Source organism: Melanerpes formicivorus, unplaced genomic scaffold (assembly GCF_026170545.1).
Source record: "Melanerpes formicivorus ecotype bairdi unplaced genomic scaffold, bMelFor1.0.p_v2 SCAF_33, whole genome shotgun sequence".
Lineage (NCBI taxonomy): Eukaryota > Metazoa > Chordata > Aves > Piciformes > Picidae > Melanerpes > Melanerpes formicivorus.
In genome coordinates this window covers 6,866,141-6,893,527 of record NW_027142385.1, presented here as the reverse complement: position 1 = coordinate 6,893,527, position 27,387 = coordinate 6,866,141, and the positions used below count along the sequence as shown (strand labels likewise).

Sequence of the window (27,387 nt, the reverse complement as noted above, 5' to 3'; positions counted from 1 at the left end):
GAGGGCTGTGCTGGAGCTGTATTGGGGTTGTGGGGGCTGCATGGTGGGGTTTGCACAGGGGGTGTCCAATGCCTGGATAGAGGGGCTGCATCGGGGGTGTCTAGGGCTGCATGGGGAAGTTTCACCGTGTCCGGCGCCTGCATTAGGGGGCTGCACCGGGAGCGTCTGGGGCTGCTGCCCGAACCCCGCTATCCTACTCCCACCCCGATTCTCCGTGTCGGGGCAGTGGGTCCCACCGGCGGGCCCCCGGGCTGGGTAGGGAGGAGCGTCCCGTCCGGTCCCGTTCCGTCCCATCCCGTGCTGTGCTGTGCTGTGCTGTGCCGCGCCGCGGCGTCCCGCCCCACGCCGTCCCGCCCTCCCCAGCCCCCCCTCCACCTCCCGCCCTCCCGCCCGGCCCGGCCCGGCCCGGCCCGCCGGGGCTGAGCAGCCGCGGGAGGCGCCGGCGCTGGGAGTCGCTGCGCTCGGCGCTGGGGCGCGGTGTGTTTGGGGGCTCCCAGTGGGGCAACGCGAACCGGCACCGGCTCGGCTCGGCTCGGCCGAGGCCCTCCGGATCTATGCAGCTGTGAGCGGCGGGAGCAGAGCGGGATGGAGCGGCTCCTGGCGCCCGGCCTCATGGTGCTCCTGCTCCCCGCCCTGACGCGAGGTGAGGGCCGCCGGGACGGGCCCCTCCGCCGGCAGGAAGTTTGCTGAGAGCGGGGCTGGGCGCCGAGCGTGTCCCCGTCCCGGCTGGGCACCGGAGCCGTGCGCTGTCGGGGATGGGGGTGGGAAGTGGTCCTCGTGGGAACCGGGACTTGGTGCTGCTGGATGCCTGGGAACCGGGCTCGGCTCCAGCGGGAGAAACGGAGCTCGGTGCTACCGGGAAAAGTGGGGCCGGAACCGTGGTGGGAGCGGGGCTCATCTCCGAGGGAGAGAGGGCCGGGGCTCGCTGTCCCGGAGGAGGTGGTGGGGGAAACTGCTCGGGCCGCCGGGAACTGGAGCTTGGTACCGGGGGGTGCCGCGGGGAGGTGCGGTCGCTGCCGTCGAGGGGAGCGGAGCTCGGTACCGCGGTCGGTCGTGTGTAGCCGAGCTCAATACCGCGGTCGGTCGGAGGGACCGGAGCTCGGTACGGTGGTCAGTCGGAGGGACCGGAGCTCTGTACGGTGGTCAGTCGGAGGGACCGGAGCTCTGTACGGTGGTCAGTCGGAGGGACCGGAGCTCGGTACGGCGGTCAGTCGGTGGGACCGGAGCTCAGTACAGCGGTCGGTCGTATGGACCGGAGCTTGATACAGCGGTCGGTCGGGGCGAACCGGAGCTCGATACGGCGGGCGGCCATGGGAACCGGAGCCCGGTACCGCGGGCGGCCGGAGCAGGGCGCGGCGGGAACCAGAGGAACAGGAGCTCGGGACGGGCTCGTCCCGGCAGAGGGGCGCGCAGGGCGGCCGCTCTCCTGCCTGTTGTTCTACGAGAGTTTTTGACCGTTTTGCGATTTTTTCTCGGTTTCCTGTTTCTTGAAAGTCAGCCGAGCTCCCCCCCCACACACACTCCCGAGCGCCCCTCCGCCCGGGATGGGTCTGGGTGCTTCGCCGCAAAGCTCGCTCGAAAGGGGCAACCGGTGGGACCGGGGCAAAGAGCCCTGAAAGTGGCCGGAGGTGCGAGGCGGAGAGGGGAGCTGCCACCCCGCTCCCCACCTCGGGGCCGAGCGAGGAGCCTTATCCGGAGCAGAAGTGTCCTGGGAGGATTTGGGGAAGTAAAAGCAGCGAGACTGCCATCCCTCTGCTGTCTGGCACCCAGCTCCTCGGAGGGAAAGTTTGCAGAAAGTTGTGCCCAGCTGGAACAGTCCCCAGCACCCCCCCTAGAATCCCCCGTGGGACATGTGGGGTGTCCCCGGCGTGCGTGGGGCTCGGCAGCCCTTCAGGGGGAAGACGTTTGGTGATGGTGGTGGTGATGGTGTGAAGTCATCGTCAGGCACTGTGGAACTGCTCTCTCTGCACACGCGTGTGGCAGAACTGGTTACTGTGAAGTGGGACCGAAGGGGAAGAGCGAGCTGGGGTGGGAATCGGAAGCGATTCTGGTGCTTTCAGCAAGTTGCTGGGGTAACTGCAGATTCAGGCTCCGAGGGCCAGACAATGAAACCTTTACTCATAGCAAGTTGTGACGGGCGACTCATTTCGTTACCGAGTTAATGGTAACTTGTGGGCCCTCGGGCGGATGGTTTCCCAAATGGCATTTGTCACTCAAGGGCGTGATCTGGGCTTTCTCTCTGTCAGCCCTCCTGCTGGAGGAGAAGGCAGAGCCTGCCCTCAAGCCCACCCCAAGTTTATTTTTAGGTGAGGCTCTTTGTGCCGAGGCCATGTGTTCCCTGCCTGCCTCCATCACACTGCGGGTGGAGACCACTGGGCACTGCAACCCCCGTCACACCAGGCTGCGGGGTCTCGATGAGCCCACCCCCAGCCCAGGTGACACTAAGGGATGCAGCCTCCATCTCACAGGGCTGCAAGATCTCAGTGAGCCTGTTGTTGGTCTGGATGACTGTAGAGGATGCAGCTCCTGTCTAGCCAGACTGTGGGGTCTCTGAGCCTGTCCCTTGTCTGGGTGACACTAGAGGATGCAGTCCCCAACTCAATAGGCTTGATGTCTTGGCGAGCCTGTCCACGGTGCAGGTGATACTAGAGGATGCAGCCCCCATCTCACCAGGCTGAGGGGTCTCGGCGAGCCTGTCCCTGGTCCAGGTGACACTAGAGGATGCAGCCCCCTCCGCTGCCCCCCGGACCTGCACTGTGGCTAACACCCTCCTTCTGTTTGCAGGTTTACGATGCACACAGCCTGCTGAATCCTGCCTCAACGGGGGCAAGTGTGAAACTTTTCTCAACGGGACAGAGGTGTGCCAGTAAGTATGGAAGAGCCACAGGATTTTCATCTCCCCCCGACCAAAGTATTGACATGAATGTTGACTTTGCTTTGAAGGCTCTGGATTTAATAGGGCAAGATGCGTTTTCTTTCCTTGAGTGGCAAGAATAACCTGCTTGTGTAGGAGTCGCCGCGAGTTTGGCAGGATCGGGCTTTGTTCCTAGCTGGGTGGAAAAACATGGGCAAAGGGCCATGTTTTGCTGGTGGTAACCTATGCAGACTGCCCTGCTGATGGAGCAGGAGGTAGGGCCGGCCTGCAGCACTTGTTGGACCGTCGGGCAGGGAGGGAGGCTGTCTGTCTGTCTGTCTTCCAGCTACTCCCTCCCGGCCCTGAAGCGCTGCCTTTCAGTTCCTTGCACCCTGGCACTTTGGGGCAGTGTCCGGTACACCTCCAATAAACCTTCAAGGGAGAGTTTTGTGGCGTGGCTCTGGCTGATGGAGCTGCCCCGTTGATGTCTGTTGGTCTGGGGGATATTGCAAGGGAGCACCGTCACCTCCACCCACAGCCCTGCTGGCACTGGTGCCAGGCTGCAGTCCAGCCTGGCATTTCTGGCAGGGCCTGGTACCCGGGCAGGAGCTTTCTCCGAGCCGATTGTGGGGAAAACGGATGTGTAAAGCGTTGGGGCTCTTTGAAGGACCAACCGACCCACCGCAGCGATGGCCGATTCACTCCAGGCTCCCAGGGAACAATAACCAAGAGAAATGAATAAGGCTCCAGCTCCCTTTTTAAAACTATTCCATAAAAGAAATGTGAATGGGCAAGGCTCTGTTTTCCGGCCAGATTTCCCCTCTGCCTGTTGAACGTGGCCCGAGCTTGAGAGCAGGCGGGGAGACGTTCCCACCCACCCCAAATTTCCAAAGAGGAAGTCCTCGGCGGAGGAACCTGAAGGCATTTCCAATCCCAACCTGTTGAATGGCAGCTTCCCTTGACAATGTCTGTTGCTCTCCTGCAAATCCGCCTTGGGTGCCGTTACTCTGCCCAGTAGCCGGGCACCTCCCACCCCCCTTCTCTCCGAGCAGAGCCCCCCAACCCTTTGGTGCAAATAAATCAGCAAATCAATCAGGCACATGAGCAATTTAATGGACAAAGGCTGGGTCCCTTTGTGAGCCACTAATGAATGCACGCCACTTTTTTTTGCACAGAAGCCCTTACCAACGCTTGACGCTCTAAATCTTGTTTTCTTTCATTCAAAGAGCGACAGCTGGGATTCGGTCGAAATTCGGCAGCTATTGTTAAGGGAGGCAGATTAATGCTGTGTGACTAATCATGTATGGCTTCCCAGAATGCCCAACCCTCCACCCCCTCCCCAACCTTACACCCCTCCTTTTCCTTGTGGTCATTCTTCCCTTTTTTTTTTTTGCCTTAAGTCTCTGCAACTCCTGATTTACATTTCATGTGCAGATGGTGATGGAATCTAATTAGATCTGATGTGTGCGAGCTCTATTTGGAGGAGAAGCCTCCAAAGCAGGCTTGGGGCAGGTTGCTTTTTAAGGGAAAAAGTTAACTTTCCAGAACTTCCTCATTGGTAGCCGTGAAGAACCACCTGGTTATGCCAGGATGGCTTCGTGAGTGCGCGTCAGAGTTGTTTTTGCAGGAAACCAAGGTGCGCGCTCTCAGTGCTTGTCCCGTGCAGGGTGTGCTCTCAGTGCTTGTCCCGTGCAGGGTGCGCTCTGCAAGTGATGGGAGCTGCTATCAGAGCTCCTGCCAGGCTGGAGGAGGTGCAGCTTTCCAACGTATCTGATAGCAAACTCCTGGTTTTTCACTTGTTTGAATATCTCTTTACGAGGAGTTTTGCTTCCAAGCTTCTTAAACAAAGCAGAGCCAAGAACACAGATACCAGACGCAGGAAAGCTTGGCACTGCCCTTTGGCGCCTGCGTGAAATGCACCATTTTGGCTGCTGGCCACATCTCCTCTCGGCCTGGCACTTAACAAAGTTTGGCCATAAAGCCCCATTGTGCTGCCCCCACAAATCCAATTAGAAAGTGGAGTGAAATAAATAGCGTACGAGGGAGACGCTGCTCCCGTGGACAGGCGCTTGTGGCGGGGAGGGAGCTCGTTTGGGTTACGTGAAGGCGACTCTGATAACTCCCAAACCTGAGCTATCAGCCCCACTACGGAAAGGGAGTCGCTGGGGCGAGACGAGGAGCTGTTTCTGCTGGGGTTATTTCACAGTGATGGTGTGAAATCTCCAGGTGCTTTATCTTGCTTGTCCCTTTGCCAGGCTGTCCGGGGCACGCAGGGCTTTAATTGAATGCAGAGGACTGAGCATTTGATGGGCTGAAGGGCCAGCGACAGAAACAGCCTAATTAAGCAGCCTTTGGAACTGCTTCCCATCTTGGCAGAGGTAGCTGGGTCTTTTCAGCGTTGGAAGAGCAGCAGCAGAGTTTTGTGCATCTTGCCCCCAGCTGAAGGCAGGAGGTGTTTCTGTCCCACGCGTGGCACTCGCACCAGATGCGGAGCTTCGGAAGGCTCTGGTCTGCAGGCGGTGGCTTCTGGGGTGTTTGACGTCTGGTCCCACGGAGCTGGGGAGCTGTGGCTTTCCCAAAAAGGCCTTTGCCTTTCACTACAGTATTTTCCCAGACAAAATGAGAAGGTTTTCCAGTAGGTCCCTTTGACTTTTGATAGCTCCTAATTAGACTGTTGGATAACCATAGTTTTGACTGGCATCCCTGCAATGACTTGGGCTGATTTTAGATTGCTGTGCCATGTGACATTTATTCCCAGGACCTCCCTTGCTCCACTAGTTAAAAGCAGATGGCATAGAAGAGGGCTGAGCTTCCAACCCCGCTCCACCAGCCTGTCACCATTAAAGCCAGAGGAGCCGTGCCTGGGTTGTCGTGCTCTTGCCCAGAGAAGCAAAGGAGACGGCAGAGGAAAAGAATAAGTTAAATTAATCACTGGGCTTGGGCTGAAAAGGGGGAAAAGTCGGCTTGCTAAAGTACTTCCTCTGTTTATGAATCAGCACAGCGCTGTAGTTCAGCCAGGCAGTGGCTCCTGAGCTGGTGCCTGTTGCCACCACCAGCTTCCATGGGCAGCAGGCCAGAAATATTGGACGAAACCTTCAAAGGGAGAGCCTTAGTGGGAAGAGAGGATTATTTTAGCTCAAAACTCTTCCAGGAGACAACCAGGAAGACCAAGAAGGGATCTAAGCCCTGCAGTTCTCACTGCCCTTCAAGTTACTCAACCGCTCAGTCATTGTTATCTCGTGGTAAAGGGCGGAAGTTTCCTTCTGGTTTGGGTGGTTTTTTTTCTCGTGTGCTTTAACTCAACGTTATTTCCATGAAATAATAACAAAGAAAAAATGCAGTCTCCGTGCTGGAGAGGAAGAGGGTGGGGTATTGAACAATCAGCCAGAGGAAGCTCTTAAAGAAGTAGACGAGTGGTGATTCAGCCATGTTGAGAACTCTTGATGGCTCTTTCGAGTCTGATCTCATTCTCGGGAAGAACAAGGTGGAAATGGGTAAGAGGGGAGATTAAAAATACAAAAGAGTCACCTGTTGCAGATTCCAGTAGAAGAGAAACTCAGCTGAGAAGTCCAGCTGGTGAGGTCACTGGGGCAGCAGCAGGGTTTTGTAGCCCTTTTCTAGAAGGATCTCTGTTTACATCTCTCTGCGCCGTGTCTTGATGGTTATCAGTTGTCTCAGGTGGTCCCACTGCCTCCTGCTAACTTGCCTTGGGGGTTTTATTGCTTGGACTGAGGTTTTTTCTCTGCTTGATTTTTCTCATGTCTTGGATACTTGTGGTGGCCAGCCAGAAGGTTGTAATGTGTTCAGGCAGGGGCCAGCATGTCCAAGAGGAGATATCTTTGCAGGTCCCTCAGCAGTACCAGCGGCACAGAGATGAGCAGAGGAGATAGGACAATGCCTGCTGAGATGGATTTGTTGAGGGGCTCCCAAGGATGCAGAGGGGATGAGGTATTGGCAATGGCCATCATCACCTGAGATCAGAGAGGCTGTTCCCCACCAGGGACTTGTTGCTCTTAAAGATGTGATGCAGTGCATGGGGCTCTGCTCCGCTTTGCCACTCGAGGTGTGTTTTATTCCACCAAAATCTCTTCCATCTCAACCCCCTGACTTCCTGTCTTCCTACCTGCCAGGAGCCACAATATGTCCATTTGTTCCACCTGATTCTACATGCCCTGCTCTCACCTCCAAGGCTTTGCTGGGTTTTTTTGTGCGTGTAGCACGAGTGAGACACGTCTAAGTCACCGCAGGACCAAGCTATTCACCAATTAAGGGCTTGGATAACATAATCAGGAGGCAGTTAGCAAGTTTTAAAATAACATTGTTTGGAAATTAACCTGCTCTTTCCAGGCCTGGAGGGGTGGTGCCCCTTGTTTTGCTCGTGTTGGTAGGTGTCCCAAATGGTAACGGCGTGTGTACAGGAGTGGAATGTGAAATTTATAGAGCATCAGTGTGTTTAACGAGGGAGTAGCCTCAGGGTGCACTTACCAAGAGCTGGTGAGCTCTGGATCTGGATGGAGGCTTCTCCATGGTTAACACATTGCCAAACTCCAGGTGAAGGCTTTGGACCATGTATTGGGGCCGCGGAGTGGAAGAGCCTCTGGGATACAACTTAATGCCCCCCGGGAAAGTAGGCCTGCAGTAGGGTCTCAGCTGAGTCCTGCCTCCATCCCAGGAGCCAAAAAGATGGTTAGGGTCTGTCTGCTTCACTACAAGCCTCTGGCTTTGTGTTCAGCTGACTCCTGCTTGCCAGAGGGCACTTGGGCGGCTTGCTCACTGCTCGCCAGGCTGGTCTTGGGCTCCTGCAACCCTTCACTTTGTGGTCCAGGGTTAAGAAGACCATCAGGCTGGAGGGGTGAACATTTGGGGTGATTCTGAATGCTGAATGGTGTTTTCACCTCAGTGCATGCCTTTGGCACAGAGCTCTGAGCCTCAGTGCCTGGAAGTGCCTGTGCCAAAATTCTGCAGGTCTCAGAAGCTGCCTTGCTGCATGGTGCCCTCAAGAGCCTGGATTTGCTGTGAGGAAGAGGCATCCCAGCTTTCCCAGTCCATCTGTCCATGGAAAGGCTGCATCCTGCAGTGCTGGCTTCCTTGGGTTTGGCCTGGAGAGGCAGTAGCAGCAGGTTGACATTGCCACCATCCAAGGGCTGCTGGCCATGGGTGTTGTGTCGGGTGGTCATCAGCCCAGGGCTCAGCTTGTGTTTTGGTCTGGGGGAAAACTACAGCTACTCACATCAGCCAGAGATCCAGAATGAGCAGCAGAAATGCTACTCTGGTGTTGAGGGGGTCTTTGCATTTTCACTTCTTGGGTATCTGAACATGGAGACATGCAGGAGCAGGAGCAGAACCGTGTGAGGGCCAGGGCCCTGCTTTGTTACCACCAGCATCAGCAGGTTCTGATCAGGGTTGCAGAGCTGGAGCTCTGAATGGCTGAGGGAGCCCTAGCTGGATGTAGTAGCACAAATACCTTTGTGCATCTGTTGTGTGTCATGTTGGGAAGTCCTTGCAGCACCCTGGTCCTAGTGACACCAGACCATGGCAGCTCTCATCTGATTGCTTGAAGAGCTCAACAGTTAGAGATGGCCACCCAGGGACACTCCATCTTCACTTTGACGTCTGAGTCTTGCTAGGGGAACAGCTCAGTGCTGCTCCTAGCTGGCCTTCTTGCCAAGGTGTGAAGGTGCCCTCTGTACCATTCTTGTCTGGACTTTGCCTTCCTCATTGCTCAGCAGCCCTGGGACCTGTTGGGAGGGCTTCTGTCTACCAATCTAGCCTGTGTCTGGCAGATCAGGTCCTCTTCCCTCACCTCCCTGTGTTGGCAGGTACCCTATGGACAGGGGTCTGCCTTGTGGGATGGTGTTGGGGTTTCCAAATACGTCAAGGAAGGATTGCTTAGTGCCTCAGTTTCCTCTATTTGCTTTGCTTATCTGATGTGAGCTGGAGCAGCAGGACTCTCCAGGCATATCCTGGCTTGTGAAGGTGAATTAGGAGAGGGAGGCGTCCACTGGTAAATGCAGTGCTTGGTGTGAGAGGTGCAGGATCAGGACCACAATTAAAGTCCTTATGAAGGGCTGGGAATGGGGAAGCAAAGTTTGGCTGATCCATCTGGGGAGCTCTGCTCCATAATAGAACAAACAGGATATTTCCATAAGGGAAAAGATTCCCTGAGAGGATGCCAGAGCCCTGGAGCAGGCTGCCTAGAGAGGTTGTAGTCTCCTCTGGAGAGATTCCAAACCCACGGGCAGCCTGCTCAGGGTGATCCTACTTTGGCAGGGACTAGGTGATCTCCAGAGGTCCTTTCTGAACCCCACCGTGCTTCTATGGGATTCTGTGATTTTCAGCTGAGAGGGACCTCACCTAGCCCATCTGGTGGGGCAGCATCCTGCCCAGCACCCCAGGCAGAGTGGGGCTCACGTCCCACATCTGTCTTTGCAGAGGGCTGTTGGGAGCAGGAGGTGGGTGAGCCGTGAGTCGTGCTGGCTGCGGGCGAGCTCCTCTTGCACAGCAGTAATTAATGCCTGCTTTAAGCTTTCACCCATCACATCCTCCCCTTCCCCCACAGCAGCCTGGAGTTAATATTGGAAGGGCCAGTTAAAGAGTTAATGTTTAGGTGCTGGTTATTAGGCTCTTGCACATTTCCAGCAAAGGGAGCAGGGTTGCATTTTAATGGGAAACTTTCACGCTCAGTCGAGTTGCAAAAATTTATTTGCGCCCAAGTCATTTTCTTTTAACAAGTTTTCCCCCTAATTCCCTTCCCCAAAACCTGAATTTAATGGTATTTATATGGGAAATGGATTTATTAAGTTTTAATGATGCTATAACGTTGCCCTGATTTAATAGAAGGGGCATGCTGCAGGGAAGCAGCTGTGTGGCGGTGGGCTGGGAGGACTGGGTAGACTGGGTCCTGGTGGGAGAGTGGTGCCTTGGGCTGGGTCTGAAGTTGAGTAGCTGAGAGCAATGGTGCCAGGCTGTGCTTGGACTTGTGCAGGATCAGTCCCAGGGTGTTGTGAGGGCTGGGGCTGCAGTGCTGAGCCTTGCCTCCTGCTGCTGATTCATAGTATCATAGTATCAGTCAGGGTTGGGAGGGACCACAAGGATCATCTAGTTCCAACCCCCCTGCCATGGGCAGGGACACCCCACACTAGATCAGGCTGGCCAGAGCCTCGTCCAGCCTGGTCTTAAACACCTCCAGGGATGGGGCCTCAACCACCTCCCTGGACAACCCATTCCAGGGCTTCACCACTCTCATGGTGAAGAGCTTCCTCCTCACATCCAACCTGAATCTCCCCACCTCCAGCTTCATTCCATTCCCTCCTCATGCAATCAGAATGGTTTGGGTTGGAAAGAACCTTAAAGACCATCTAGTTCCAATCCCCTTGCCATGGGCAGGGTCACATATCACTAGAGCAGGTTGCTCAAGACCCCATCCATTCTGACTTTGAGCAGCTCTAGGGAGAGGTCAGCCTCCTCAGTGGCTCTTGGTGTGGTGTGACCAGGACTGTCCTCACAGTTGAAGGAGGATCTTCACTTTGTCAGCTGCTCTCTGTGCCAAGAGAGCTGGCATCAGCATGGTGATGGGGACCCTGGAGACCTTCAACTCCCTACCAGCATCACTACTTGGGGGACTGAGTGCTTGTGGGCATGCAGGGGTTCATTTTAAGATGGTCGAGGCCCCGTCCCTGGGGGTGTTTAAGAGCAGGCTGGATGAGGCTCTGTCCAGCCTGATCTAGTGTGGGGTGTCCCTGCCCATGGCAGGGGGGTTGGAACTAGGTGATCCTTGTGGTCCCTTCCAACCCTGAATGAAACTATGATACTATGAAACTACCTGCTGTCAAGGAGCAGGACAGCAGGTCTCCAGTGCTCCCACCCCACTGGTGCAGCCTTGTGCAGATGAATCAGAAAAAGACCCTCCCAGAGGCACTTATGGCACGTTGACCCACCAAACATCTGCTTTTGGGGCAAGTGGAGGAATGTGGCTGTCGATGGCGGGATGTGCAGCTCCCACCCTCGCAGCCGCTGCCCATCAGCAGCCGGAGCCCTGCACGTCGGCTTTGGGGCGGGCTGGGAGAGTGACCCTATGGAGGAGCAGTCCCAGAGAAGGGGGGGACACGACTATCCCCGGCCCCCAGCCCCTATTAAAATGTTAGACACAGACCTCCAAGTCAAAAGGCAGGGCGACAGACGGCCCTTTCACAGGGCCTGCTGCTCCCCACAAAGGGAGAGTTTCCAGGGGAGGGGGGCAGGAATGCAGGCTGCGGCCGGAGGGCAGAGCCGCCACCATTGTCCCGCTCCCTCGGCGAGGGCGTCATGTTGACACAAGGATTTCTGCCGGCAAAAGGTGTCAGAGGCAGAGTCTTCCCTCCCTCCCTCTCCGTTTCCTTGGTTAAACTCACCAGCCACAGCAATCCCGGGATAGAGATCCTGGGAGCACATCTCCTCCAGCTCAGAGCTCCTTCACATCCCTCAGCCTGTGGATTCCAAGGGGCTGAGGGTTTTGTTGCTACTAAGTGATTTGGGGAGTTCTGCTTTGCTTGCAAAGCTTCATGGCTGTGAGGTTGGGAGAGCTGGCTCCATCAGTGGCCATTGCAATCTTTGCCCACTCGCCGTCCCACCAAAGCTGCCCCAGCATGAAGTGCTCTGGCTGTGGGGAGGGTTTGTGCTGTGGGGGCACCCTTGTGCTCTGCCAAAACCCCCTCCTCTCCTCCTGTTTATAAATATCAGAGCTAAATATAGCTTGTTTAAAGTCTTGGTGGCTGTTCAGATCCTAATCTCAGGTTTTATGTTCAGGATTAGATGAGTGGGATGGAAGGGTCACGCGTGTCCTGGGTGGGAGTTTTCCATATTTGGCTCTCTGGCAGTGCAGTGTTTAGCCAAAACTTGCTTTGAGGGGGAAAAGGGGGAAAAAAAATGAGAGTTCAGCATCATGTAATGAGATGGTAACACCAACACTGCGTGCCAGAGCTCCTGGGAGCATGGCAGAGTGAATTCACCCTGCGCAGGCAGTGAGTGTGGGCAGCACTGTGTCCAGAGCGGCTGAAAATGGGGATTTACCCCCAAAAGGATGGAGAAAAGGGTAAGGGGCCTTGGGAACCAGCAGTGCTGGATGGCAGATGAGCTGGGGAGGTGGAAATTCCTCATCTCCCCCAAAAGAATGGAGAAAAGAGTAAGGGGCCTCAGGCACCAGCAGTGGTGGATGGCAGGCAAGCTGGGGAGGTGGAAATTCCTCATCTCCCCCAAATGTCAACTTTGTCTTTTGCTGGCTTGAAGAATGAAATATTTTTAAAGGGGAAAATGTTTACAGATGAAAAATTGCAGCAGGGAGTAGTTGGAGAGGGTGCTCTGGAATGTAGCAGTTGCTGGGCAGCACCATGGGGGACAGGCAGAGCTGGGCACCTTACTGGTGTCACCAGTGTGGGCACCTGCTCGAGGACCTGCCCCAGGACCACAGAACCATAGTGTCATAGAATCATCTGCCAGGCTCAGCCAGGTTGTCTTCCCTGGGGATCCTCTGCTGGAAGCTCATCCTTCACCCCATAAACAGGCTCCTCTGGGAGAAGGAGCAGGGACTGGGATGAGTGGGAAGAGCAGAGCTGGGCACGGGGCAGCCTCCTCCCACAGCCAGTGGGGGCTGTGCAGCTTTGCACCGGGAGAGGATGTAAAACACATCCACTGGAGCTAGAAAAAAATAGTAATATTTCATAGGAGCCATTGTTGAGGGTGGGAATGAGGGGAGTTTTGTCTTGGTCTCTTCCTTCGACATCTTTCATGTTTATTGTGAATGAAGCTCCATTGAAAGGCAGCTCCTTCCCAGGTAGCCAGGGCCACTTTGCTTAGTAATGGGATTATATTGTTTTTCATTACAATGGGAACTTTGATTCCCAAACCATCCTGACTAATGTCTGCCCTAAGAAACAAAGCCATTTGTTGGCTTTTCTTTTTTTTCCCCCTCCCCTCTCCCCTTCAAGCTGGGAGGAGGAGCAGAGCTCTGAGCAGGTTTTTTTCCCCTCTGACTTCTCTCCATAAGTATATCCAGTTTTGAGAATTCCTTTAGTTTCTCTCCAGATGAAAGTCTAGGTCTTAAAATCTCAATTAGATGGCTTGGGCTAGGTCAAAAATGAACTGGAACAACACACACACACACACAAAAAAAACCCCAAACCAACATCAAAGACTGTGGATTGCAGTTTGCTTACTTTAATTAAACAGGACTGGGGATCTGCTCCTGCTTTATTAACCTGGTGTCACTCGAAGTAACCTGCTGCTTTGCCAACCACCCTCCCAGTGTGAAACTCCGTTTTTTTCCCAGGCTGGTGTCCCAGAGTGTTTAATAAAGCAGAGCCTGGGTAGAAGTTCATAAGAAACCCCACTGGTTTGGTTTAGTGCTGGGTTTTGGTGTTGGGAGGTGCGTCACGGCTGGTGGAGATGTTTGTGTGGCCATGCTGGCACCGAGGGCTTTGGGGTGCACCACCCAGCTGGGGCGCCCCATGGGGGCAAGGGGGAGCTGGGCAGCTCTGCCTCCCCTTCCTTGGCTCTCCTGTGAAACCTTTGGGTTCTTAACAGGTGCCAGAGCAAAGCTGCAGGTGAGGTGTGGTGAGCCTGGCCATACCTGCTGCCGGGAGGGGTCTCAAGTGCCTCCCTGAGCCTCTGGCTGTTAGAGCAGGAGGGACATCCACGGTCCTGCATGTCACAGAGCAGTGTCCAAAAGTGCTCCTCATTTCCCTGCACCCATCTTGTCCTGCCAGTTTCAGGAGTGCCTTGCCATCCTGAGTAGGGTGGTGATGCCACAGTGGGAGCTGAGCAGGAGATAGGACCAGGGTGCAGGGTGTTGAGCTTTGCTTTCCCAGTGGGACCATTTTCCAGGCCTTTTGGCTCTGGAATGCACTCCCACACTTGGTGAGGCATATCTGAGGTGAGGTGATGCCATTGGGAAGCCATCCCATAGTCAGTTGTACAAAAAAGTGGTCTCCAGTAGTGCTCCATGCAGGAACCCATGGCTTGTGGGGAGGCAATGAAATAAGATGGGATGGGAAGCTGGAGTAAGGAGCAGATCCCTTAGTGACAAGGAGACATATCCCAGAGCACCAGCCCTTTCTCTGGTTGGATTGGAGCTGTGGAAGATCAGGATCCTCCAGGCTGGCACCAAGCAAGTATGTCTTAGGGGAAAGGGTGTAACGTCAGGAGAAAGCTGGGGTATTGCTTGCAGGCTGTGCCAAGTGGGAAGCCACTGGCACAACTGGAAAAGTGACTCTTGTGTGTGGATGCCTCATGGAAAGCAAGTTGAACGCCCAGGGTCTGCACCTGTTGGAGCTGTGCAGGGAAAGGAGTGAAAGGAGGCAGTTGTGGTTCCCCTTCATCAGCCTAAGGATGACTGACAGTTACCCTGAGAGGTGTGGGCACAGTGGGGCTGGGTGGTGTCACTGCTCTGCAGCTGGGAGCAGCAGTGGCTGTGGTCCTGTGAGGAAACTTTCCTGGTGGTGATTTCTCCTTCCCTCAGCTGTTGCCAGCATACACATGAAACCTGAGTGTCCTGCTCGTGTTTGGCCACTTGCTTCACTCCATGGGGTCCAGACCACACTGGCACAGGCATCCACTTGGTCATGCAGCATTTGCAGAGGGCTTTGTGGGTGTTGTGGTCCCTTGGTGGGGACCTTCTGCACCATGCAAAGTCACAGTTGTGGTTTCTCAGCCAGCTCTGCACTGTGGTGGTTCTGCTGGGGACTTCGGAGTGCAGGGACGATGACTTGTCTGGGGTGGCTGCTCTGGGCCATGAGCACCACAGAGCATCCCCCACAGCCCAGCCTGCATCTGGGGACAGGTAGCAGGGTGGGGGCCTGGGTTTGCTGCTGCCCCAAAGGCAGTGAGGTCTCTATTGGCCCCACTAGTCTCAAGTAACCCCAAAATGGGGCCTGGGTAAAGACCCGAGCCTCCCCTCCTCAGCTTTCCCACGGTGCTCATACCTTGGGGAAAACAACCAGGGCCCTTCATGCTTCCAGCAGATGAGGGTGAGGAAGAGGTTATGTGATATCAGTGCAGATAAGAGGCAGCCTGGATGTGGGGCCAGCAGCCGGCATGGGACTCCCTGCCAGTCCTCTGTCCCCTCCCCCAGCTGCCCCCTGGATCTGCCCCCCTTCATGGGATGAGGATGGGGAGCAGCCCCTATGTGTCCAGTGTTTATGCTTCAGCTTATCTCTGGTTTGCATTTTGCTTGTTGGCTTATTTTGTGCTTTTTAAGCCTAAAGTGGGTTTTGACTCCAACCCTGCCATAGTCCCAGCCCTTCGGGGGGACACCCTGGGGCCAAGCAGGAGAGCATTGGGTGGTGGGAGTGTGGCTGCTCTCAGGTGTGGGCTGATGCAGTCTGAGCCCCCTTCCTACATCCAGGGCATCCCCCATGCACCCAGCACCTCTGAAATACCCCCCAGGAGCTTGGGCTGCGCTGGTGCAGGGCTGACACCTCCCAAATCTGAACAAAGCCCCCGTGCTGCCGTGCGGGAGCCGTGCCGGGGTGGGGTGGGCTGTGGGAGCGCCTGGGTGTCATCTGTGCTGGCCGTGGCAGATGGCAGCTTAGCACAGAAAGGAAAACATTAGTCTTGGGTCAGAGGTCACAGAAACATCTGCCTCGGGATGCTTTCAGTGCCTGCATTGCTGCGGAGGGACAAAACCTGTTGCTGGTGGGGTGGAGGAAAAGCTTTGCGCGCTGCGAGCGAGGAGGAAGCGAACAAAGGGCCGGCAGTGCGCGCGGGGACGCACACGGGGAGCAGCCAGAGCGGGGGCTGTGGCGGGTCTGAAACGGGCACCTCAGCTTTGCCAGCACCGCTCGTGGGGTGTGGGGGGGGGGTGCTGGGAGCCACGGTGCCTGGGCAAGGATGTGTCGTGCAGAGCTGGGGCAGCAGCGTGGCACAGAGCCTGTTTGCTCTCTGGTATTTCTGCAGCTCGGTTGAGGTGGAGGTTGGAAGTGACCTGTGGAGATCATCTGCTCCGATGCTCTATGGTTCTGTGATCTGCCAAGCTTTTCTGCAGCCTAGCTGAACTAACTTCAGCGTTGGGTCACTGTAACTCGTGAAGGATGTGCAGCAGACACAACAAATGCACGTGCCCACGCTGAGCAGATCCAGATTTGGCTTGGGCCGGGCGCTGGGAGCAGGGTGGGAATTTGGGGCCGCTGTTCCCGTTCCCAGGCCATCCCCTGGGACTCACTGTCTGACCTTGGACAAGGCCTTCTCCATCACCCTTCACATCGGTCATGAATCGTGCTGGAGATTTATGGGTTGGGAGCATGGTGCATGATTAATGGCGCTCCCCCCTCGCAGCAGTTTGCTCTCTGGGCACGGGAGCTTGCTCGGGGCCGGTGCGGAGGGGGAAGATGCTTCACAGCCCAGTGTCGTGAGAATCCAACCCCCAGCCTCTGCCTGACCCCCCGAAACAAAAAGCCACCAGGATGGACAGCAGCTCCAGACACTCAAGGGGTGTAAATCAGTGGGTTCACACCTGCAAGGAGCACATGCAGCATCCCCAGCCACAGGGTTGGGGACCAACTGCTGTATCACTGTCCCCTGTCCTATTTGGTGCTTTGGGGACAGCCCCAGTCCCTTGGTTATGCCATGTAGAGAGTATCCTAGAACTGGAGGGTTATGAGACCCTCCTCTCTGACTTGCTGCTTGTGCCGGCAGAGGCAGCAGTGTGCACGGGAGCCTGGCTTGGCCGTCACTGCAGTCAGGATGCCATCACTCCCTGTCACCATCCAAACCGGAGGGGTGGGTCACAGCTGGAGTGCTTGGTGCCTCTTCAGCAGGTTATTGAGTCAACGGAAACGTTTCTCAGCTGCATGCTCAGGGGCAGGACAGACAGTGGTATTTTTAGCCATTCCTGCCTGGATGGGGCCTGCCTCATGCCTGGGGCTGGGAGTGTGGAGGTGTTGAGGTGATGGTTGGGCTCGAGGATCTCAAAGATCTCTTCCAACCTCAACAGTTCTATGGCTTCACTGGCCTCTCTGGGGATGCTGTGGAGGCTCCTCAGGTCATCAGGAGCTCAGCCACCTTTCACTGCCTCAAAGCTGCTTTCTAATGACCCTTCTGAGCTGTTTTGATCCTGGAGCACCCGCCCTGTCCTCGGCCGACACATATATCTATAATTAAAACATAGCTTTCATGTCTCTTATGGTAATTTCCATAAGCTGCTTGGGGTTTTGTTTGGGTAGCCCTTGCTTGGGAAATGCCAAAGGAAAAACCACAAGGTGATCTTCACCTGGCTGAGCCTGCGGGGACGTCGCATCCTCCATGTCTGCTCACCTGGGAGCCCTGACGCCACCGCCTGCCGGTCTGCTTTTTACATATTATAAAGCTTAGCTCCATGGGCTGAACTTCAGGAGAAGTTTTTAGCCCCTGGAGAAGTAGGTGGACACATGCTGAGGTTGCAGAACAGCTGAGAGCTGAAGCTGGCTCTGCTGAGCCCAGCCTTTCTAGACCTGAGACAGCTGAACAATGACTGTGTCTTGGGCTGGCCTTATTCTTCACCTGGTTTTTGATCTCTTGCTTTGCATGCAAGGCTCGTCTCCAGGCTTTGTTCTGCAGCAGGGACTCTCAAACTCTTGTGGTTGTTGGGCTTTTAAATGCAACTTCAGAGTCTGACTGAGCTCTGGGACTTGCACAGGGAGCAAAGAGTGAAATTCATCCCCGGGGCTTTGTTCCGCAGCTGTGTTCTTCCCTACCTCTCTGAGACTTGCTGTTGGAAACCTGGGCAGCAATAGCTAATTTCTGGGTAGAAGTGCCTTCAGATGATACAGGAGCAGTGCTAAAGCCACCAGGTGTAAAGCTGCCCATGTTCATAGAATCATAGAATCGTTAGGGTTGGAAGGGACCTCAAGGATCACCTAGTTCCAACCCCCCTGCCGTGGGCAGGGACTCCTCACACTAGATCAGGTTGCTCACAGCCACATCCAGCCTGGCCTTAAAAACCTCCAGGGATGGGACTTCTACCACCTCCCTGGGCAACCTGTTCCAGTGTCTCACGTCCAGGTACTGCCATGTGTGGAGCAGGGGAACATCCAGCCTCCTCTTTTCAGGCTCTTTCCGAGCTGCAGTATCACTGTCATGATATCATGATAGTGATATCCCTGCCATCAGAGACCTTTTGCTCTGAAACCTTGAAGAGAAACTGAGATGACTTAGAAGCCATGGAAGGTCCCTTCCAACCCCTACCATTCTGCAGGGCCTTGAGCAACCTGGTCTAGTGGGAGATGTCCCTGCCCAGGGCAGGGAGGTTGGAATTAGAGGATCTTTTAAGTCCCTTCCAACCCTTCCATTCTGATTCTATGAAGGAGTTTGAGAGGGCTCCCTGAGCTGGGAGCAGTGGGTATGTGAGGGCTGGCCCAGTCCCTGTCCCTGCCACAGTTATGGTTGTGGTTTGGGAATCTTTAGAGTCTGTGCCACATAGCCCAGCTCTGCAGGGTGCAATCTCCTCTGTGGGTTATAGTGGTGAGTACTGGACCATAGTGGTGCCTGTGTGATACTGCTTTTTTGTCTGAAGAGTTGCTTCACCAGCACTTCTTAGTGGCTGGAATGCCTCCACTGCAGGGAGGAGAAATGGGATCATAGAATGACTTGAGTTGGAAGTGACCTTAAAGATCATCTAGTTCCAGCCCCCCAGCCATGGGCAGGAACACCTCCTACTAGATCAGGTTGCTCAAAGCCTCATCCAGCCTAGTCTTAAACACTTGCAGGAATGAGGTGTGATGCATGAGTGTACCCTAGTCCCACCTGCCCACATGTGCCCATTGCCCAGCTCAGTCCCTTCTAGCCAGGACAGACCCATGCTGAACCCTTCCCTGGTGTCTTCTGCACCTTCCTTGTTTCTTGAGCTGCTTGTGTCCATAAACCAGCTCTTCAAACAAATAAAACAAAAGCTATGAAAAAGGAAAAAAGAAAGAAAAAAGGAGTATCTGCTAACTCTGTGAAGCTTAAGGGACTTCCTGAAGTAAAAGCCTGGAAAGCACCCAGGCAGCCCAGCCAGGCATGGGGCAGCCAGTGCCCAGCCTGTGCACTGCCAGGGGCCTCAACCCCGAGGGGAGTTCCTCCAATCACTAATTAACCTCCTGGCTAATAACCATGCCTTGAGCTGGGCTCTGCTCTGGCTTCCCATCCCGGAGCTCAAAGCACCACTTGCCTGCACTGAAATTGGAAATGGTCTCATAACTAGTTGGGTGGGAGGGCTTTCAGCTCTGTGCCCCTTGCCCTGGCCTCATTTAAGTCCCTCACATTGCAGGAGCCCTAATCCCATTTCAGCTTGGGATGCAGAGCATTACTCTCCACTCCTGGCTGCCCATGGTAGCACCACCTATGAGCCAAAGCCAAGGTGCTTGTTGAGACGTGCTGGTTCTTGAGCCGTGGTGGTTATCCTGTGTCATGCTGCTTCCTGTGCCACGATTGTTCCCAAGCCATAGTGGTTTCCCAAGCTGTGGCAGTTCCTGAGCTATAGTGGCTCCTGAACTGTGGCAATTCCTGAGCCTCGGTGCTGTGGTGGTTCTCCTGTTCTGGTGATTCCTGTGCCCTGGTGGTTCTCCTGTTCTGGTGATTCCTGTGCCCTGGTGGTTCTCCTGCTCTTGTGATTCCTGTGCCCTGGTGGTTCTCCTGCTCTTGTGATTCCTGTGCTGTGGTAGTTCTCGTGCTGTGGTGATTCCTGTGCCATGGTCATTCTCCTGCTCTGCTGATTCCTGTGCCATGGTGATTCTTATGCTCTTGTGATTCCTGTGCCATGGTGGTTCTCGTGCTGTGGTGATTCCTGTGCCGTGGTGGTTCCCGTGCTGTGGTGATTCCTGTGCCGTGGTGGTTCTCATGCTGTGGTGATTCCTGTGCCGTGGTGGTTCTCATGCTGTGGTGATTCCTGTGCCGGGTTGGTTCTCGTGCTGTGGTGGTTCCTGTGCCGTGGTGGTTCCCGTGCTGTGGTGATTCCTGTGCCGTGTTGGTTCTCGTGCTGTGGTGATTCCTGTGCCGTGGTGGTTCCCGTGCTGTGGTGATTCCTGTGGCGTGGTGGTTCCCGTGCTGTGGTGATTCCTGTGCCGTGGTGGTTCCCGTGCTGTGGTGATTCCTGTGCCGTGGTGGTTCTCGTGCTGTGGTGATTCCTGTGCCGTGGTGGTTCTCGTGCTGTGGTGATTCCTGTGCTGTGTTGGTTCTCATGCTGTGGTGATTCCTGTGCCGTGGTGGTTCTCGTGCCGTGGTGATTCCTGTGCCGTGGTGGTTCTCGTGCCGTGGTGATTCCTGTGCCGTGGTGGTTCTCGTGCCGTGGTGATTCCTGTGCCGTGGTGGTTCTCATGCTGTGGTGATTCCTGTGCCGTGGTGATTCCTGTGCCGTGGTGGTTCTCGTGCCATGGTGATTCCTGTGCCGTGGTGGTTCTCGTGCCGTGGTGATTCCTGTGCCGTGGTGGTTCTCATGCTGTGGTGATTCCTGTGCCGTGGTGGTTCCCGTGCTGTGGTGATTCCTGTGCCGTGGTGGTTCCCAACCCACGGCGGTTCCAGCGGTGCTTTCGGCGCGCTCAGCCGTTCCCGCGCTGCTCTCGGGGCTCTTTGTCCAGCATCATTTTTCTTCTCTCTTATTCTTTTCCTTTTTTTCTTTTTTTTTTTTCTTTTTCCCCCGACCCGGCCTTTTTCTCTCCCATTGGAGAACCTCGTGACGCTTCCCTCTCCGCCAGCCGCCCGCAAGAGCCGGGAGGATTGTTTTAAGAAAAAAAGCGTGTGTGGTGCGGGGGCCGGCGGGGGCCGGCGCTGCCTTTAACAGATGACTGCACACTTGAGCGGTTTGCCGACGGCGTGCCTGCGCCGGCCACCCAACCCCGCACAATGGCCCCTCTCAAGGCGACCGTGGCCCCAACCCTCGCATTCCCCCGCGCGGGGCCGCGGCGCAGCCACCCAGAAGCGGCGGCGGCGGCGTCGTCGTCGTCGCCCCGCGGCCGCGGCGCCCCGGGCTCGGAGCCGCCGGCGAGCCGGGCATCGGGCCGCGGGCGCCGGCAGCTGCTCTGCCTCATTAGGATGCACACCTGCTCCCCGCCGCCCTTTGTGTGCTGAGCAGATGCCCTGATTTATTATTATACACATTTTCTTTTTCATTTGGCCTGGATAATGCTGTCTCATTAACTCAAAATGTCTCCGAATCCTGACAAATTCTCACACAATCCTCAACAATGAAATCAGAATTGGGTTAAAAAAAAAAAAAAGAGAGGGAAAAAAAAAAAAGGAAAGAAGTAGGGGAAGAGGAGAGAGGGAGCAGGGCTCAAAGTGGTCCTGCTGCCGGCAGGGCTCCGGGCTGGGGCTGGCTGAGGGTGAGGGTTTGCTGGTTGCTTCGCTGGAGGAGCCCCACGGTCTTGTTTGGGGGTTTGTAGGTGGGGCTGCAGTATTCCCCAGGACCCTCCCTGCTCACACCAGGGGTGCTGCCTGCCATGGGACCACGGACAAAGCTTGGGGAAGCAAGGTCCCACCATCTTGAGGGGCAATGGGTGCAAGCACATGGCAGGTGCTCTGAGCACATTCCAAAGCACAGTGGGGTCCACAGCCCCCCAGTGCCTGGGTGGTGGTGTCTTCCCCATCACCTCCAGTGGTGATTGCCATACCCTGAACTTGCAGCAACATGTGGAACCACTCCCAGATTTATTTCTGCTCTCAAGGTCTCTGATAGCAGGCAGCAGCCCAGCATGAGCTGAGCATGGCATGCACTGCTGTGCTGCAGTGGCACTGCCATTGTGGTGTGGGACAGCAGCCTGCCAGCGCTGTCTCGCTCCTCCCATGCCCTGCTCACAAAGGCAGCTTGGTGCAGCCCAGCCAAGGCAGAAAATCCCATTCTGGAGCTGGTGTAATGTGAGCAGAGCTGGTCGGGGGTACAACGTGTGGATCTCATGTTGCAGATGTGATACAAGAGATGCTGTGCAGGAGGGTTTGTGCTGGGGAGGTGCTGAAGGGCCTCATCCCCAGGATCCTCTTTTGTTGTCAGGTGCCCTCTTTCTCTCTGTGCACAGCTTTGCCCTGTCCTCCCTTTCCTGGGGGGCAGCTCCCTGCTCTGGAAGGCCCTTTGCTGGCCCCACATCCTGCCTAGTATTGCCATGATGGCTGATGTGGATTCACCCTAGCAACATGGCTCTGTTGCCTGTCCCAATCCTGCAGCGGCTCCAGCCCATGGTGACAGATGGTTGAACTGGTGGCCACATTGGGAGGCCATTTCTCAGGGCCCCCAGATGCAGCAGCCAGGGCCACTGATTCCTCCTTGTGCAGGGTTTATCTTCAGAGAAGATCTGTTTGCTGTGAGGAGCAGTAATATGTCCCACCTGCTACCAGCCAATGCTGAGTCCCTGTTTGGTTGTGTTTGAGTGATTTCTTAAGATGCCAGAGGATAAAAATCAAGCTGGTGAAGGCAGGGGTGCAGGGCTGTCCCTTGTGCTCATTGTCCCCATGGGTCACCGTGGGGTTTTCTCTCCCATGGGGTCTTTAGGTGCCCTGGTCGGGTGCTGGTATGGGGATGCCCCTCCTGGCCCCACCACATCTCCCCTCGTGCCTTGGTTTCCTCTTCAGCAAGATGAAGGGGTGCCAAACACACACTGTGCTGAGAAGCAGGACGTCGGCACCAAAGGCTGTGGTTTTGCAAGTCAGCGCAGGCTCCTCCATGGGGGACACCTTTGTTCCTGGCGCCTCTTTCATCTTCCTCTTAGCCTGGAACAGCCAGGGCAGAGCCTTGCCATCACCAAACCTGACCTGCCGGCTTGTGGCAGCAGTGGGCACGGGGGGGTGTTCCCTGGGACGTCTCTGGGTGCCCACCATCCCCTCCGGGCCGACCCCGCTGACAGCGTGTCTTACCCTCGCCAGGTGTAGCAGTGCCTATGTGGGCGAGCGATGCCAGCTGCCCAACCCCTGCCTGAGCTCCCCCTGCAAGAACGCCGGCACCTGCACCTGGGTGGTGCGCGGCAGCACCGTGGACTACACCTGCAGCTGCCGCCTGGGCTTCAGCGACGAGCTCTGCCTGACGCCCCGCGACAACGTCTGCCTCAGCAACCCCTGCCGCAACGGCGGCACCTGCGAGCTGCTGACGCTCAGCGAGTACAAGTGCCGCTGCCCGCCCGGCTGGTCAGGTGAGGCCCTGGCACCCTGCTCGTGGGGAAGAGGGGTGGTCCTGGGAGACCCCCCGTGGATGGAGAAGAGTATTGGCTCTCATTTCGGCTTCCACTGGTGCTGGGGGTGGTCTGCAAACTGGAGCTGGAGCTTAGGAGGGTCTCTGGCTGGGTGAGCCACCCACAAGCCTCTTGCATGGATCAGGGTTCTTCAAGGACAGAGGTTGGGGGGGATTAGTTGTAACCCTCACAAATCCTGTGCTACAGCAAAAATCTGCTCCCACCAAGAGCCTGAGCTGCACTTTGCATCCTCATCCTTCTTCCCTGCCCTCCCCAGGCAAAACCTGCCAGCAGGCCGACCCCTGTGCCTCCAACCCCTGTGCCAATGGGGGCCACTGCGTCCCCTTCGACGCCCACTACATCTGCCGGTGCACCGCTGGCTTCCATGGGGCCAACTGCAAGCAGGACGTCAATGAGTGCAACATCACACCACCCATCTGCAAGAATGGTGGGAGCTGCACCAACGAGGTGGGCACCTACCAGTGCTCCTGCAAGCCAGCCTACACTGGGCAGAACTGTGAGCACCTCTACGTGCCCTGCAACCCCTCGCCCTGCCAGAACGGGGGGACGTGCCGCCAGATCGGAGACACCACCTACGACTGCACGTGCTTGCCAGGTAGGAGATTGCTGGAGGAGGGTGGGGGAACAGGGTTAGGAGACCTTCTTGCAGCACCTTTGTCCCCACTGAGTAGTTCTTAATCTTCCCCTAGGTTATGGCTCTGGGCAGGGCAAAACCGAGGGGCTGTGAGCTTGCTGGACTGTGAGCATTTGGGAAGATGTTGCCCAAAGAGGTCATCTGGGGGCTTTTTACATTTGGTGATTCATCAAAATAGCTCCTCCAAAACAACTGTTTGAGCAGAGGGCCCTCTGCGGATGCTCATATTCCAGAATAAGAGTGCCTTTTTCCGCTTGAGCTCTATCCACTTCCAGAGTGCAATAATTAGCCCGGAATAGCTATTTTGGAAAGTTTCCGAGTGCAAATGAATGCGGGGAAGGGAGACCCTCTGCGTGCTCACTGCTGCTCCCTTCAGCAAGCAGCCCAGCCCAGCTACAGCCTCTGAAATGAGGGGCTCCTGCAGCACTGGGGCCCAGGGGGGGCTGTCCTGGGAGCACAGCACCCTGAACAGGCACTTAGCACTCTACACAGGAGCTCAGCACTCTACACAGGAGCTCAGCACCCTGAACAGGAGCTCAGCACTCTACACAGGAGCTCAGCACCCTGAACAGGCACTTAGCACTCTACACAGGAGCTCAGCACTCTACACAGGAGCTCAGCACCCTGAACAGGACCTCAGCACTCTACACAGGAGCTCAGCACTCTACACAGGAGCTCAGCACCCTGCATGCCAGAGGAAAGCAAAGCAGTTGTGAAAGGGCCCCCTGACCCCTGCGAGCCCTTTCGCTTCTGCCCTTGGGCTGCGGTCTGCAGCGCGGTCAGAGCAGGGAGCGGAAGGGGCTGAGCATGGCCCCATGTTACCCCCCTCTGCTGGCTGGAGAAATGAAATAGTGGAGTTTCCTGCCAGCACAGCCCAGAGCCACCCAGCGCCATGCTCAGACCTGGCTGTGTTTGCCGTGCAGTGGGTGCCATTTCTCACCCTTGCCAGCTGTGCTGGCCAGCTGCAGCAGACATGGAGGGGACACATCCGCCCTCTCCCTTGGAAGGAAGCTGTGGGCAGTGCTGAGCTGCATGAGAAATCTCTCATGGGATTGCTTTGATCTCTTCTGGTTGCCTGTAACCCTGCAGGAACTAGGGGTAGGCAGCTTCTGTGCTCTGCATGCAGCTTGGCATTACTGCAGGGAGCTTCCAGTATCCTGCCCATGCACTGCTGGGGATGTGGCATTGGGATGGGGGATCACACAATCCCCACTGGAAGGGGCTGGAAGTGATCTCTGGAGATCACCTAGTCCAAACCCCCTTCTAAAGCAGGGTCACACAATGTCCAGCTGGGCTTGGAATCTCTTCAGTGAAGAAGACTTTACAACCTCTCTGGGCAGCCTGCTCCAAGGCTCCAGCACCCTCACAGCAAAGAAGTTTTCCCTCATTTTCAGATGGAACCTTCTGGGGTCCAGTTTGTGCCCATTGCCCCTTGCCCTGTGGCTGGGAACCTTTGAAATGAGTCTGCCCCATCCTCTTGCCCCTGCCCTTTAGCTCTCACTGAGCATTCAGAAAATCCCCTTCAGGCTGCTCTTCATCTTCAGGTCTCTCAGCCTGTCCTTGTAAGGTCTCTCAGCTGATACAGATGTACCTGCATCCTGCTGGGATCCCAGCACAGTGCCAAGGGAAGATGCACAATCCCTGTGGGGCAGCATGGGGGATCTCACCCTGATCTCAGACACCAGCTCAGGCATTCAGTCCCCTTCCCAAAGCTTTTGGTGGCTCCAGTAACCTAGGGAACTCATTAACCTCCCAGAATAGCTAGAGCCCTGTAGGATCTCCTGCTTGTCCTGCATACCTACTCCTGCCCTTATGGACAGCAAGATGTCAGGGCTGACCAGGAGAACTCTGCTGGAGAAGGAGGACTTTCCATCCAGGATGAGCTAGTGCAGATAGGAGCTCCCAGGACCAATGCTCCACAGGAGCATCTCTGAGTCCTGTCTTGGCCAAGCGGCACTGCTGCAAGGAGAGGCAGGTGGAGGGGGCAGGAGGAGCGGTGCTGGTCCTGCCCTGCCATTCTGCTGATGAGGCACTTTCCCTGCAGCATCCCAAACGCTGGGGTGAGGCATGGCCCTGGGGGAGCATCCTTGTTGTGGGGGGATCGGCGCTTTCACACCCAGCTGCGGCTTCGTGGGCCGCTTCCAGGAGATTTGCATGCTGCACGAGCTGGTTCACTCCCCGCTCCCAGGGGATGGGGGGGTCCCATGGCACCTCCGCCTCGCTGCAGGAGCTGCACAGGCTTCAGACAGGGGCAGGAGGGCCGGGGGGGCTGTTTCTCATGATAAGAGGGTGATTGATACGCTGGTATGCAGCGCAGCAGACCCGAAACAATGTCCCCTTTTCATTCCCCGAGAGGTCTGGCCCTGCCGGGCTTCTCCAAGTTAAACGAATCTGGGCTGTTTTATCATGCCATCACTGTAGCATGTAACCCTGAGTTTAAAGTAATTGCAGTACTAATTACTCACTGGGATGGTTCAAAATGAGTTAATCCTGGTATCCAGGACATTGCCAGTTAGTGCTGTGCAGTCGCAGCCCAGCTGCTTAAAAGCCAGGCACAAACCAACGTTATCTGCGTTGGGCTCCAACCAGCCGTCGCAAAGCAGCTCCTGCTGCTAATGCTGTGATGGGGCTGAGGCTGCAGGGGAAAGGGAAACACAGAGAGTGAGGGGAAGAAAACCCAAGCTGGGCCAGGGGCTGGGGTCCCACAGGTGAGCCTGGGCACCCAGTTCCTTCCCCTTTGAGGAGGAGGTGATGCGGTGAGCTGCCTGTGCGGGCAAGCAGTCTGGCCTGGACCTGCAGAATGCCTTGGGGAGTTTAGGGGAGCTGCAGGTGCATGCCGGCACCGTGGGTTGGCATCACTGTCCTGACCCCAAAAGCTTGGGTGGCAGCTGGGTACAGTAAATGCTGCTCTTCACCCAAGTGAAGAGGGACAGGCTGACTTGTCAGATGCCCTGAGGAGGGCCTGGCCATTTCATTTCAGCTGCAGACACAGTGGGGAGAGGCTGGGGGTGGCAGGCTTCCCCTGCTTGCTGCACCATCAGGTGGAGATGATAACCCAAACCCGGGCTCACCGCACAGGAGCCAGGCTGGGTTGGGCACAGCGCTGCGTGGGGTGGTGGCTCTCCCTGCCAGGGACTTGGATCCCCCTCAGGGGAAGCGCTGCTGCTGAGGCTCTTTCCATGGGAAATTAAAAACCGGTGATTCAGCACCGGCTGCCGCAAGCCTCCGTGGGAGCAGCCCCGCTGCATCCCAGCTTGCTGCCGAGCCAGATCCTCCGCTGCTCGAGGCGAGCAGCTCCAGAGCTGGGGGCTTTGGCAGACGAGCCTGGCTCTGGGGACGCCCTGTCTGCCCCGCTTGCCAGGCTCTGCTGATGGTGCCCAGGCAGGGAAACCTGTGCAGCAGAACCAAGCCACAGGAGAGATGAGATGGGGCTGGGGATGAACCTGGGCGGCTTCAAAGCTGTGCTGGGAGTGCCTGGCACAATCTCGGCACCCAGTAACAAGCAACATGCTATCAGTGGGGGGGTGTCAGAGGGCTGAGGCAGTGGCACAGCTGGTTGGCATCACAGGACGTGTCTTCTCTGTGCAGGTTTCACAGGTCAGAACTGTGAGGAGAACATAAATGACTGTCCAGGCAACAACTGCAAGAATGGGGGCACCTGTGTGGATGGTGTCAACACCTACAACTGCCAGTGCCCTCCTGAGTGGACAGGTAATGCCAATGATGACAGCAAGGATGGC

The 27,387-nt window shown here is 56.2% G+C and overlaps 1 protein-coding gene across 2 annotated transcripts in view; it reads left to right on the top strand.

The window, feature by feature from the left end:
* The first annotated feature begins 458 nt into the window (after window positions 1-458).
* Window positions 459-27,387, top strand: part of NOTCH1 (notch receptor 1) — a 49,504-nt gene continuing 22,575 nt past the window's right edge. For both annotated transcript variants that reach the window (XM_068155897.1, XM_068155896.1), the window contains exons 1-5: window positions 459-643; window positions 2,785-2,866; window positions 22,691-22,953; window positions 23,270-23,608; window positions 27,236-27,358. In XM_068155897.1, coding sequence (XP_068011998.1) covers window positions 586-643; window positions 2,785-2,866; window positions 22,691-22,953; window positions 23,270-23,608; window positions 27,236-27,358 — 865 coding nt within the window. In that variant the 5' untranslated portion in view covers window positions 459-585. The remainder of the gene's footprint in view (window positions 644-2,784; window positions 2,867-22,690; window positions 22,954-23,269; window positions 23,609-27,235; window positions 27,359-27,387) is intronic.